This window comes from Coffea arabica, chromosome 2e (assembly GCF_036785885.1).
Source record: "Coffea arabica cultivar ET-39 chromosome 2e, Coffea Arabica ET-39 HiFi, whole genome shotgun sequence".
Lineage (NCBI taxonomy): Eukaryota > Viridiplantae > Streptophyta > Magnoliopsida > Gentianales > Rubiaceae > Coffea > Coffea arabica.
This window is the reverse complement of record NC_092313.1, coordinates 69090506-69105171: the sequence shown is the minus strand read 5'-3', so window position 1 is coordinate 69105171 and position 14666 is coordinate 69090506. Positions and strand designations below refer to the sequence as shown.

The 14666-nt window shown below is 33.6% G+C and overlaps 1 protein-coding gene and 1 long non-coding RNA gene across 3 annotated transcripts; both read left to right on the top strand.

Annotated features, from left to right (window-relative positions):
- The first annotated feature begins 1104 nt into the window (after window positions 1-1104).
- Window positions 1105-2947, top strand: LOC113732788 (uncharacterized). Its single transcript, XR_003458887.2, has 2 exons — window positions 1105-1542; window positions 2738-2947. It is a non-coding gene; the product is annotated as an uncharacterized lncRNA (long non-coding RNA).
- Window positions 2948-7778: 4831 nt separating this feature from the next.
- Window positions 7779-14228, top strand: LOC113732787 (uncharacterized). 2 transcript variants are annotated; one of them, XM_027258761.2, is made up of 10 exons: window positions 7779-8131; window positions 8208-8277; window positions 8376-8513; window positions 8630-8693; window positions 8780-8867; window positions 10454-10538; window positions 10703-10759; window positions 12355-12468; window positions 12789-12859; window positions 13680-14228. In XM_027258761.2, exons 1-10 carry the CDS (start codon window positions 8019-8021, stop codon window positions 14002-14004), a joined length of 1125 nt encoding a protein of 374 aa, XP_027114562.1. In that variant the 5' UTR covers window positions 7779-8018; the 3' UTR covers window positions 14005-14228. The 2 variants fall into 2 exon arrangements, with proteins under 2 accessions (XP_027114562.1, XP_027114561.1); XM_027258760.2 differs by having other exon boundaries at window positions 7785-8131; window positions 13569-14228.
- Window positions 14229-14666: the final 438 nt, after the last annotated feature.

The following is a 14666-nucleotide window of genomic DNA, read 5'->3' as shown; positions in this document are numbered from 1 at the left end:
ATAAATAAATATTTAATATATATAATATACATTAATATTAATTATAAATATTATAATATTATAAATTTGGTGTTTGTATAATATTTCAATTTGTAATATTTATTGTATATTTCATTATATAAATATTCATGTAATATATAGTATATAAATATATAATATATAATTTTCAATTTGTATAATATACATAATATTGTATATATATAATATATTATACATAATATACATTATTACATTATTACATATTATGCATATTAAATATTATACATAAAATTATTATACATTATTATACACAATAATGTACATAATAATATTATACATTTATAATGTATATATTATAATATAATGTACATAATATATTATGCATAAATATTTACACATTTATGTATACAATATTACATATTATGTTTATTATATTATATTATTTATAATATACAATATTATGTATAATATTAATGTATATAAATATTTATATAATATATAATATATATATAATTTTCAATCTGTATATTTCAATTTATATTAATATAATATATATAATATACATAATTAAAATATACAAATTGAATATACATATGTAGTTGTTTTTGATATAATGTTTGGATATGGTGTTTTCGGAGTTGTTTTGGAAATACACATTTACTGTAGCATTTGGAATGTGAAAAACAGTTTTTCAAAAATAACCCCAAAAACAAGGGATCCAAACGGACAATTATTTTGAAATGTATAATAATGAATATGATTAATCTTGCTATTAAAATCTTAAACTTTAAACTTATTTAATTAATATCTTGTATTTTTAGAAAATATAATTTTAAAATAGGAAGTTGTTCAATTTGGACAAGCCCATATTGATGCCTAAAGCCTAATGATGTAAAAGAGCTGAGCTTGGATTAGGACTGGTGACGACTCGAGCTGCTCGCGAGCAGCTCGAGTCAAAGCTCGGCTCGAGCTCGTGTTGACCGAGCTCGAGCCGAGCTCGAGCAGTTCGTTAAGATAAACGAGGTGAGCTCGAGCCTTCGTTTCTTAGGCTCGATAGCTCGACGAGCCGCTCGTTGGGCTCGAGTAAGTGTGAAATTACAAAAATACCCTTGCTTCAATTAAAATTTACATGTTCTCTGCGCACTAAGCTATAATCGATGTTCAGCCACTGTTGGTAAACTTTCCTCCTTCCTTCACTTAGGTTAACTTTTATGCTCTGCTGACTCCTTCGATTGATCTTCTTCCTCCGCCACCGACTGTCCCAAACTCCCAATTTCCACTTCCGTCACTGCCATTGCTGCTACCGCTAGCTGCATCTCGAGTTTCTTCACTTCCTCCCACTTCAGCCACAGTCATCGGTGCTACTGCTAGCTGCATCTCCACCGCTTCCGCCATCTCCACTTCAGCAACCTCCAAGATCTTGTAGTGCTAAGGGCAGGTTGGGAAGAAAGGCAAGTTCCAAGGAAAGGCAGAGGAGCAAAGCTGCGAAAAAACAGAGCAAGGAAGGTTCATCTGAAAAAGTTAATCTTCTCCACTTCAGCAACTTCACCGCGAGAGACCACTGTAAGTTAATCTTCTCCATTATATTTCAGTTTTCATTCGAACATAAGCTTTGAAAGATTTCAGAGCATGTTTGCTGATGAACGTGCCATGTCCGCCGTTAGCATGTTGTTTCAAATTTTACGTCGATTGTTCGTGGCCTTTTCTGTGTGTTGATTAGACTGTATTCTTTTGGTTTTGCTGTAAATTGTGGGGGCTGAATATAGATTTAATTGAGTAGAAGATTAGTGAAATTTGTGATGCCCCTAACCTGTTCGACGAAATGCCTGGCTGAAAATTCTTATTGAAAGAAGATTCGTTTGCATTTTTTCTTTCATGTTAAAGAACCGGCTAAGTCCGCAGGTTCATTTCCTCGCACCTGAGAAATTTTGATGTATTGCAGTCTTGCATTTTTTTGTTGTTGCTTTATGCCTCCCATCGTATGAATTTGGATTGAAATGGCATGGGAAGGATCTTGTGATTTTCATTTTGATTGGAAATGATCAGACTTGAGCTTTTTGATGTTCTGTCCGCAGAGGAGAAAAGACGACCCCATTCCTAGGATCATGATTTTGGTCCTTCATTTTACTTTATTATTATTTTTTTTATTTATTTATCCCCCAAAGTTTTAAGATTTTACAATTCCCCCAAAGTTTTAAGATTTTACAATTTTATAATTTTTTGGATTCTGATAATAAAAATGCTTAAAATGAAATGGAGACAGTGCTAAGAGGCTTGATATTGCTCCAGATCTTGTAGTAACTATGGGATAGTGGCATTTAAGGAGACATCTGTTTAATTACTTATTAGTGGAATTTTTTCTCAGTATTTACAGTTTCAATAGAAAGTCGTGAAATTTGTTGAGTTGTTTGAAGTTATCTGATTTTCTTTTTCCGGGCAGGTTCTTCTGCAAAGATAATTAATTTTTGCCCAAGTTTTTTTTTGCTTTCTCTGTAAAATGGGTAGAGGGAGACTAAAACAGCTTAACGAAATTGGGGCTGGACTTTCGTGCCTATATATCTTTTCAATTGGATGTATCAAGCTGTCTATAACAAATATTTTGTGTTGTAAATTTGTGATAGCTTGTAATATTTTGAGCTTTGGCTGAAAAATTGGACTAAAAGACCTGTATTTCCTCATATAATTTCATTTTAATGAGTATATTTCTATCTTTTGAAGTTCTTGATGGATTGAAGGAGCTCTTGCATGTTGCCTGCAGGTTGGTTTGTAGATCCATTGCTGGCATTAGTGAAGTTATCATAATTTGTATTAATGGATTTTTGTGGACATTTGGATAATTTGTATTAGTGGATAATTTTTGGATAATTTGTATTAGTGGACATTTGGACATTTATGATTGTATTAGTGCATAATTTGTAGGCCGCAAAATCAAGAATATGTGAAAAATTGTAGTTATTTCATGCGCAAATTTTGTCAAAAAATGGGGGAAAAATGCTGTATTCTTGCTTAAAGTTTCAGAAATTTTCGAGCTATTTTCGAGTTCGAACTCGAGCTCCAAACGAGCTAGAATTCGAGCTGCTTTCGAGCTTCATGCGAGCTAGAAAATCGAGCGAAACTCGAGCTATTCGCGAGCCAGATTTCGAGCTAAGCTCACGAGTCATAAACGAGTCGATCTCGAGTTTTCCTTTTCTTACGTCGAGCCGAGCTCGAGCTCTATTTTTCGAGCTCGACGAGCTCGAGCTCGAACTCGAGCTCTCATATAAATATGCCTGACTCGACTCGATAAGCTCAAAACTCGACTCGATTCGGCTCGTTTGCACCCCTAGCTTGGATGATTGAAATTTGAATGAACTCAATTTTTATATTTTTAACTGTGATTAAGCGTGAAAATTTTAAAACTTGTCCAATTGACAGACCTACTATACATACACACTTAATATTAAATATAAATCATATGTCTAAATATAATGTATGACGAATTTTGCAAATGGTAACTTATATAACTAGTATAAAATTTGTTAGTGAAGTTAGGAATCTAAATATCATAACTCTCTCATTTAAGACGTAAGATATATAACCCTTTTAAAATGAATTATAACTCCCATAATTCCCAAAATAAATTCTTTAGAAGCTACTCACTGATTCAAAATTTGGTCAATACCATTTGATCTTTTATTAAAATGCCCCAATAAAGGTTCCCTTGTCTAACAAGGTGAATCAGAAGTTGAAGTGTAGATGAAAATAGCAGAAATCTATCATATAATGTAGATTCTAATACAAATAAAAGACAGTGTATATACTATCAGCGTTGGATGATTGACAACTATGTAAAATTTGAATTTGAAATTCAACTTTTGCGCACATGTCATGAATCCAACGATGATAGTGTATACACCGTCAGTGTAGGAAAGATTTACTCGTACAATAAGAATTAATCACTATTAGCGTTGGATGATTGATAACTATGCAAAATTTGAATTTGAAAATTAATTTTTGTACACATGTTATGAATTCAACGATGATAGTGTATACTAAGATAATAACATAAAGAAACGCTCTGATATAATGAATGTTAACTTTAAAATAACAACATACAAAACCGTCTTGATACAATGAATGTTGGCACTAAAATAATAACATACAAAGGAATGCGATAACTTTTGTAACTTATTAAAAATTTTGCCTACAAATTCATAACTCTTTAAATAATGATTAATTATTTATATCAATTTTATTTAATAAATATTATATATAATTTTTACATTAAATAAATAATTATATGGGCCAAGCTTATGTATGGTTGAACTCAGAGCATTATCGAAGCTCAACCCATTTTAACTGGGTCTATATTTTGAGTTCTCACCTTGCCAGCCTATAAACATTGGTAGCCAAACCCCTGGTCCAAGATTGCGTCAATCCAACCCTATTGCCAGTCCTATCATGTAAGAAATAAATTGTGTAGAATTTTCTCAAAATTACATTTCTCCTAATTAATGCACTCTTTGTAATTTGATTATGTTCGATTGTTCAACTACTTTTGATTGTGTAGAAAAGCTTATATTTCTTTTGATTGTACAGATTAAAGAGAAATAATAACCTTGAATTAGGCTATTGTTTCTTAAACACAATATGCTTGAACTTTTTACATAGGAATAAAAATTCCATCACCTTGAGATATTCAATTATAATTAAGAGAAATTATGTTCAATTTGCTTGATTATATTTGGTCTAAGAACCAACCACCTTTAAGATTAAGAATGTTGCCATCATTAAAATAATAATAACAACTAATGTTAAGGGCACAGCCAAAGTATGTGCAATTTAAAAATAATTTAAATGAATTAATATTATATGAATTTTTATTTTTTTACATAAATACAATTTAAATAAGTTTATTAAAATTATAATGTTATACTAATTTGGTAGTTACAATGTGTAGGGTGGTTATGAGTAGTTATGTTGGCAAAATACGATTAGGCAATTAAGTTAAAAATTAGCTTCTATAAGAATAAAATTGAAAGTTCAAAAAATGACAAAGAAAAGTTTGCACAAACCACTAGTCTGCCACCCTTCTGGTAATCAATACTAATAGCTTATGCAGAAACAGAATAATGACTTTTACTTGATTTCCACAGTTAGTACATGTAGCACTTCTTTCGTGGATAGTATCTGACAAAAAACTCACTCAAGAAGCTGTGTAGTTTTCAACTTCCTCAACATCTTCCATGCTGCAGCAATCAAGGGTGAAAAGCCGAACCAAGTGTTGAGAGCAAACCAGAACAGCAAAGAAAGCATATAGTTGAAAAATCTGCTAAACTCGAATTTGATCGTTCTTGGGCTTATCAGAGCAACTATGATGCTATCAGAAATCACAAAGACGTGTGTGTTACAAAACAGGAAACAATTAGATTCGTAGCGTTTCAGGTCATAAAAGATTGCATGTCCTGGCCTATGAGTTGCAATATCTGCAAGAGAAGTTGTATTATTGTTACTCTTTGAGTCCACCAGGAGGGTGAAGTGCGACCTCAAATGTTGCTGTTGCAATCAGGGATGCCATTACAATTAGCCATTGCTTCCTGGGGGCATATGATCATTCTCTGTTCCTCGATTATCTGTACATTTTTTTTTTATCAGTTTGTGGTTGTCTTGATGCTGTCAAGCCAGCAGCAGACGGTTGAGGTTGCGTTTGATTCAGAGACCTCTGCCGTCCATCATAACGAATCGTCTCTGCGATTTTTAGTTCGATGAAATTGGAGGAACACATGATAGGGACATCCAACCCTGTTTAGCCTGAAGGAGTTTACTGCATTGATCTTCAAGCATTTCTCATTCATTAAGTACTCTATAATCTGCACATGGACTGGGGATGTTCGTAACATAGGCTTAGACCTTGTCGAAGCATCTGAACTTTTGCGTTTGAAGATTAAAACTAAGCAATGATTAAAACTAAATGTGGTTAGGTTTATGCCACTCTAAAGAAAGCCTTTCAGAGTCTTCCGTCAAACTTGGCAAGTGAAATTGTTATGGCAACTTACCCTCTTCCCTCCTTTTTTCCACTTTATTTATTGGTGCGTCAGGCGATCATTTTTTTTTCTTTTTATTTTTTTCAATAGGGAAGAGATGGGATTTAAGGGAGTTTTTTGCCAAAATAACACTCTTTCTAAAAAATATTCCCAATGTGATTCACTTTCAAATTTTATTCCCAAATCGATGTTATTGTTGCCACCTAATTACCTTGATTGTCATGTAGGATAACAAGAAAGGAAAGCTTTAATCTAGTTTATAGTTTTCAATAAAAACTAAAAATTTAAACTGTTTTATTATAGTCGCACAAGAAAATTTCATAACTTTGATAATTTCCTTATAATTATTTAAAATAAAATTTACCATTATCGACCTTGCTATTATTGCTCTCTGCAATTTTTTAAAATGTATCAAACTTATTGCATATATTTTTTCAAAAATAAATTTGCAAAATACAAAAATTGCAATGAACATTATAAGCAATAATAAGAAAAAGTTAAAAAATTTCAAGGTTATCATATTTGTTTATGTTATGCTTTCTACTCCTTGAAAAGTACTTTTACAAAAAGTAATCAAACTATTGCAATTAAGATAATGCTAAAGTTTCTCAAAAGTAACACAAGCCATTAATTGATGTTGAATAAATGTGCAAAAATACTTCAAGTATACGAGATTATTTGATTATGTGATAGAGAGGCACTACAAATGAACATGCTTATATTGAACATGAATTTATGTTGTTATGTAGTTTTCCTCTTAGACATTTTATCAAGCACACGGTGTGAGAAATCATTTGTTAAAGCAATTAGTATTCAAAATTTTTTGAAGGCCATAGGAATGTTCCAAAAACTGCACAACAGAAAAGACAAGAGAATAATCTTCATTTATCTAGAAATTATCAATTCGAGCAGAATATTTTCATCTACAGATACAATATCAGGAATGATAATGAAGTTTTAGATGTTGTTAATATAAATATTGAATTTTAACAATTACATTTGACAAGGAAAAATAACGAAAGGACAAAAAATAATAAAGGAAAAAAAAGTGGGTAGATTCAGAGAGAGAATCAGGGAAGATATTAATTGGGAAAGAGAGATAGTATGTACCTCTATCTCTATCCTATCACATATGCAACCTATACTGAAAAAAAAGAATTATAAAGGTAATAAATTTTAAAATTAGGTTACTTTGGGTATATGTTTCAAAAGAAGAGTTATTTTGACAATAAACTCGGATTAGAGAAGTGAAAAAGGAACACGGAAATTTGAACTAAGATTTCTAATTATATATATTATAATTATATGCACATATAAATATATTTATAAATAATATAAATATATTATTTTATAATATTAATAATTTTATAATATATATTACATAAATATAATTATAATAATTAACTAAAACCATTTATCAACCATATATTCATTTTGCCACTTCTAGCTATGAAAGAAAGGATAGGTGATTCCACAAAATTAATTTGGCATGTGAGAAAGTTATGAAGGAAAGAATAAATAGTCCATGAGGTTCTATCTCGCTTTTTTATAAATATTTGCAATCACCATATTTGTTTTCTGTTTTTTAAGTTAAGTGAATGTATATGAATGACACATAGATAATCCATTTAAATCTACCAATATAATTAAATTTAAATAAATTATTTATTTAAAACCATTAAATTTATATGTATCATCCAAATCCATTTAAGATTGGTTTATATGGATGGATTGGTGGATACGAATTCATTTTGCTACTTCTAGTAGATCTGACCTTTTATGGGCAAAAATAAAAATGGACAGGATTATTTGTTTAACTACAAATAAGATCTAACATTTTTGCTTTTAAAATGATGGATTCAGGCAAAATATGGTCGCAAGAGGTTCGGACACGAAATTTTATCCACTTGAAAAACGATTTTTCCTTAAAAAGGTTTTTTTATTTCCCCAGCAAAGAAGTCTTTGGCGCAAAATAACAAACACGTCGTCTGCAAGCATACTCTGTTCAGAAAGGCCATGGATATCCAAGAAAACCAGCAAGCAGTAGACATTTCTAAGCCTCCGTATCTACATCTGATTTCCGCCTTTCTTGCAATGGAACCCCCTGACGTCCTAATCTCCTTGGCAAGGTAAACAAATGCTATCATATTGTGCGGAACGGTAAATTTCTGGGGCTCACATGCAAAGTTTTTGAACAACTGTCAGGAAGTGTGGTGGTGGTTTGATTGGGGAAAGTATACAGGGCTTCATTTGGAACAATTATATTAACACTACAGTAAGTTAATGAAATTTTTGAATTTTTTGACTGGTCCTCTTTCTTTCTTCCTCTTCTTCTTCTTTTTTTTTGGGAGAGGTTTTCATGTATCTGTTTAGGTAGGGGATGGTGGTTGCCAGCAGGGGCCTTACTTGAAAAGGGTTTTAAAGAAGCTAATTGGCGAAATTGAGTCAGATGGAGGTGTTGTGTTGGATGAATTATATGAGCATTATGCTTTTATCATGACTAATTTAAAGGTAGTGATTTTTTCTTAAAATTTTTTTTCTTGTTATATTTTATGGCCTTCTTGCAAAAGTTTATTTGAAAGATAAGTTTTTTTTTTTTTTTGGTTCAATTTTTGTGGGTTTTCCAGGGTGACAACTTTTCAGGAGGGAACTCAAGGGTTTTGAAAAGAATTTCATTTCTTTTTCCTGATGGTGAGGATTTATATAAAATACCTTGCATTTATTATCTTTTGTTATTGTGATTACTAATAGTTTTTGCGTTGATTTGGCACTTGTAGAATGTTGTGAACTTTCAAGTTGTCCGAAATCTAAGAAGTTGGAAGTGTCACTTCATTGTTCAGTGAACATGCTTGAAGGAGATACAGGGTATACCCTTTTTCCTTTTAAATGTTGATGAGGGAATCCAATTTTGTAAGGATTGCAATGAGAAAATATATTTGGAAAGAGGTTGCTTTCTTTACTGTTGCATAGGTATTATTTTGCCAATCTCACCCCCGCTGTTGGATAGAAGTAGTGCAGAAAGTGAACAAATTATCAATATGCTTTCTTGACTGGTGAATGTGGAGATGTTAATAGTTCCCAAATACATGCTTTCTTCGTTTAAAATTTCTATTCTACTTGTCTCTTCAAACCAACCCTAGGGAAATGATAATGTTTGTCACATTTTTTATTTACACTGTGAGGTGCTAATTCTCCAGTGTCTGGGAAGGGAATTGTTGTGTGAGATTTTCCATACTGTATGGCCCTCTTCATACTCCACGTTGATTGCCAAGTTTTACCTTTGTTATGCCCACTCTGCTTCTCGTTTTCTCTCCCCAACTAATGAATAGATCTTGGCAGAATTGCCACATATGAAATTGAGCTCAATCTTGATCAAAGTAATGGGGTAGATGGACATACCATTTCTCTCTTCCCCCTCCCCCTTTTTTCGGCCAGGAGGATGTGGAAAAGGATACAAGAACTTTCATGTTGTTTTTTCAATGTCCATCAGTGCAAGTGGCATGCTTCTTCTCAAAAGGACAGACCATAAGTTGACAGAGAAAGAATAGTAGTTTCATATTTGAATACGTAACTGAATAAGAAGGCCAACTAGCTTGGCTGGGATTCCTGAATCATGGATGCAAGATGGACTCTGGGTGATAGGCAACTTGTGTCTTACCTTGATTTCAGACTCGTCATTCAGAGACCTTATATACGCAGTTGCTCTTTTTTCTGATTTGAGATGTTCATTACAGCAGGACATGAATTTGTAGTTCAAATATGGTGAAAATGATTACTCTTTTTAAGTAAGAAAATGTTTCTAACTGAGTTTACCAGGTTTGGTTTGCTTAACATTGAGTTGCAGGAAAAGTTTTGAAGGGTGGATGTACTGGATTAAAAATGAGAAAAGAAGTGGTCTGGGGAGTTGGGAAAACCTGGAGAAGGATTTTTCTGTATCTTTGACCATAAGTAAGACTAAGGTTGCGTTTTGTTACTTGGGAAGTCAAATGTTCAGTAAATGAAAATAACTTAAACAGACTGGTAAGTGTACTCCCTGGGCCCCCGGGGCCTGCAAAACAAAGAAAAAGATAAAACTAAGAAATCTAATTAGACCTGAAGTGGGGGAGCCTCGTGCAATAATAGTGTCTTTTATTTGCATGATCTCATTGGCATGTTTCTTAACTTAGCATATATGTATGAGTAGGCAAATATTGAGTCGCTGAAATGCAACCTACTGATTTGTTCAAATGCAAAAATGCAACATAGGAGAAAATGCTATATCCTCAAAAAACATTTTTGTTCTTATTTTCTTAGGAATGAAATTCGACAAGATTTTCTTTTAATCTCCCTATTAGTGGTTTTCTATAGTCTGACCATTGTTTTTTTTATATTTTTAATGTCTAATGTACTTTAGTTGGTCTGAGATCGGTTTGTGACCTCATTGGATTTCCTTTCTGTCATGGTCTAAACAGGTGTTCAATCTGGCCCTCAAGTCTTTTCCTCTCAGAGTTTATACTTTCTTTCCCAAACATATTTTCCAATAGATCTTGTTTTGAGGTGAGGTATGCCTTCCAGAATTTAGTTGCTGTTCTGTTTTTCCATCTTTCACTCCCTGGGAAGAGTGTGAATTTTGACTTGCTTATTCATCTTCATTTTACTAATCATGATTATGTTATATTTCTAGTGGAATTTTATTTTTGTGGTAATTGACCAAGAAACAGGTTGGTTCAGGTGTAGGTTTGGTTGGTATATGTTTGGCCCACGTGAAAGCTTCTGCTGTAAGTCTCTCCCTAACTCAAGCCATTATGTGTATGTTTATGGTTTCTGCAAGGAGTCAGTGTGCTTTTCTCACAAACTCTCTCTCCTCTCTAATTGTTATGCATGTATTACAGTTCGTTGAAGGAACCAGCATGCTTTTTGTTGAATTAAAAAAAAAAATGCATCCATATGCTTTCGACCATCTTTCTTATTGGTTTTATGTAAGGCCTTCTTCCATCTTTATCCAGAGACTTGTGTTTACTCTTAATATATTGAAGATCATACAGTGAACCCTTCTCGTTTCTGTGCAATTAAGACGCATATAGAATTTGAGTTGTGCGCCTAAAAGTTTCATTTTTATCGTTGAGGGCACTGGTTGGCATTTACTGTCAGCTGGATATATTTCAATTCTCAGATTGATGTTCAATTATGTAATTACCTGATGCAAGGCACTTCACCTCTTATGAAGGCCTGTATACAAATAGCAATCATCTGATTTTGGTAATTTTCATGGGCTTTGTTCAGAATACTCTTAACTCTTTAAATTGGAGAAATGTTGACAGCTTGGTTAGAGATGAAAGTATTATTTCTTGTGTTGAGGCCTGGTTGTAGCAAATCAATGCAAGTTGCAATGAACTGTTCCAATAACTATTTTGGGAAAGCTAAACCTCCATAAAGAGAGCTCAAGATTTATAAGTACAGTTTTGATAATTCTTATGATTTTGCAAACAAAGCTTGAATACTTCTGAGATGCTTAATTCAATTCACTGAAAAGTGTTGAATTCTTGGTTTGATCAACAAATTTTTTACCATTTATACCATTGACACCTATACCTGCATTTTGGTGCCTCCATTCACGTTGATTCCACAGTAGGTTTGACATATTTATTGAGATTACGATTGATGTTAGATCTATTTATCAGGAAAGATTCAGCTTACAAAATTGGATTGGCAGCTTTAGGAATAGAATTGGTAATTTATTATTCCAGTACATTTTTTATGCGCTTACTGTGTCGCAATGTTCCTTAGGTAATAATATCTCTATGGGTCTTACTGTTTGAGATCTCAAATAATTCCCAATATTGGCATTTTAACTCCTCTGTTTGGAGCACTTATATAATTTGTTGATTAATTTGATCATACTATGTCTGGCGTCTAAATATCCACAATTATTATGGTCTTCAGTAGATGGATTCTAGCAACTAGGAGAAAGCTTCAGAGTCCAAATTTCACCTTTAAAAATATAATCTTGAAATGTAGATATCTTGGTCAATGTTGCCAAAGAAAATTTGATTCCTGCTGAGGCTTGGACTGCTTCTAGTTGGGTAAACTTCTTGAGAGTCTTTTCGAGCAAGAGCTATATATGGGAATACATCTAAACTTTTCAACCATTTCTGTCTCAGTTGCTACTAGTAGATAAAATTGTCCAATAAAACTGCTTTTATCATTGGTTAAACAGTATGTTTACTGTCTTTTCAAGAACATCCTTCTCAAGTTTTGTTAAATGGCATGATTTTTTATGCATTTATTTCCCTCTCATCAGAGTGAAAAGATTCTTGAGAGCATATAAAAGACTTCTGATACCATCATATCTTAAATTGATTTCTTTATGCAGGTGGTTTTGAGTGATGGCGACCTGTCCACTTTATCCAATATGAGGCTTAATTTGGAGTCAAATCTGCTCAGCACAAGAATTGACGTACCAGAATGCAAAAAAGATGCAAGTACAGTAAGTATAGGACTTTGGTTCCTACATATGTTGGTTTTCTTAGTATTGTGTTCTGGTTTCCTAAAACTAGCAGAGCTAAATTTTAAAGAAACTGATTTCCTTTATAAAGGAATATAAGTATCTGAAAACCTTGCATTTTCAAGACATTTCTTATTTCTGCTGTCATTTTGATGAGGTTTGGTCCTTCCTAAAATTTGGAGGTAATTTCTGCGAAGGGCTAGAAGCTTTTCATTGTTATAAAGCTTGCCTTGCTGTTCATGGATTTACTTTACTAGGACAAGGACAAGCAGCTAATCAACTTGACATAATTTTGGTTGCAGGTGCAGTGCGTTCATTTACCATGGGAATCTGCAACAGAAATTGAGCTGCAAAACTTTGCGCCAGACATAATGTAAGTTCTTTTGCTTTTTGTTTCTTTTTGTTGTTGTTGTTGTTGTTGTTTTTTTTTTTTAAATACAGTAGAAATCTATTTGGCTTCTACGAGACTGTGAACATTGTTCCATGCCTTTGGTTCTCTTTTCTGATGTAGAAAGGAACTTGTTAGTTTTGCGATGATTAGTTTGTCCATGTATCATCAATGTTCCAACTTTTAGAATGCTTTCCAGGGAACTGAGAGAGAATTTTTTTTTTTTCGGGCATATTTTGGCTGGGGAAGTTACTGATTGCTCCATGTTCATATTCTCTCCCTGCTTTACCCTCCCAACCCAAGTATCCATACTGGCATCTCTCTCTCTCACACATCTTCCTTTAAAGCTGTTCTGGTATCCCGTACTTTCCTGCTGCCAATTCTCAACCACTTGCTAAATGTTGATTTGCTTGTTGTGAGTTGTTACCCTTAGAAGCCAGTATTTGTAATACTTTATGCACGTGTGCTTTCCACCCATGCCTCTCTTTTAAAAGCCACCTCCCTTTGTGCATTGCACCTATCTGTCATGGTTTCTTGGTGCTAATTGCACCTTAAGCAGTTCACAACTACAGCATTGAGATCTAACACATGACATCCTTTTTCCAGTTCATGTAAATTAGACTTCCTAGTTTTTTCTGCTTTTCCTCTCCTATAGCTCAAAGTAAGCCTTGTAACCTTCTCTACTATTCTGCAGTGTGGGTGCAGATGTCATTTATGACCCATTATACCTTCCCCATCTTGTTCGCGTCCTGACTGTTCTTCTGAAACGTGGAACATCATTCCCTAATCATGGAAGTGTTCGCAGTGAGGGATGTCAACCAGATTCCAAATGTATCAGAAGTGAAGTTCAACATGCGGATTTCGAGTTTGATAGCAGCAAAGGAAAAGCCGAGAGTTGCAGTGCTCCATGTGTTGAGGACAAAGATGATGCGTTGGAGAGACGCCCTGTAGCATATATTGCTTCTGTGATTCGTAACATTGAGACATTCAATTACTTTCTTGAGCTAACGAAGGAGGCAAACCTTACTGTCGCCGACATTACTGAGAATTCGAAGCCATTTGATTTGCTTCCCTATGCAAAATCATATCAGCGATCCACCATACGGATTTTTAGCATTTCATACAATTAACTTCTGCCAAGTTTCTGTTCTCCATGCAGAGATACCCTCTCTGGTGCCAGCTTGGTGTATCAATTTTGTATCCGACGTTGCAGATAGTGATCTAGTAATTATTTGGGTAAATTACTAGTAACCCACTGTGATTTTGCATGTAATCACAACCTTTTAAGGTATCCACATAACTTCCCTGTGATTTGATATGAAGTCTAAAGTGCATGTAAGGTACTTCCATTCAATTGGCCTCCGAAAACGTGTGTGAGAAAACACTATAAATCTATTCCAACTTCCCTGTGGTTTTGCATATATTGACATGATTTCTTTATAACTTTATGTGAAGTCATTATGCTGTTGTTCTGCTAGTATTTCAGAAAAGGCGATACTAACATTTCAACTAACGACGGTATAGTCACTACTTTTTGTCCAAAAACTATAAGAGATACGAAGAAATTTTTGACATGTAAGGAAAATCAGGTGGCATAGTGTGAAACCATAAAGGGTGCTTTACCATCGATTAGATTCTCAGTTGTGGTCGTTGACATATCTAAGCAGAAGGGTGCATTGTTATAGGAAAACCATATGCTGCAGCTTGGGTCCAAGAATTGACTTTCGGTAGCTCATGGGAATGAGCAGCCACCATTGCCATGTTCTTATGACTTTTTTGGGAAACTGCAATG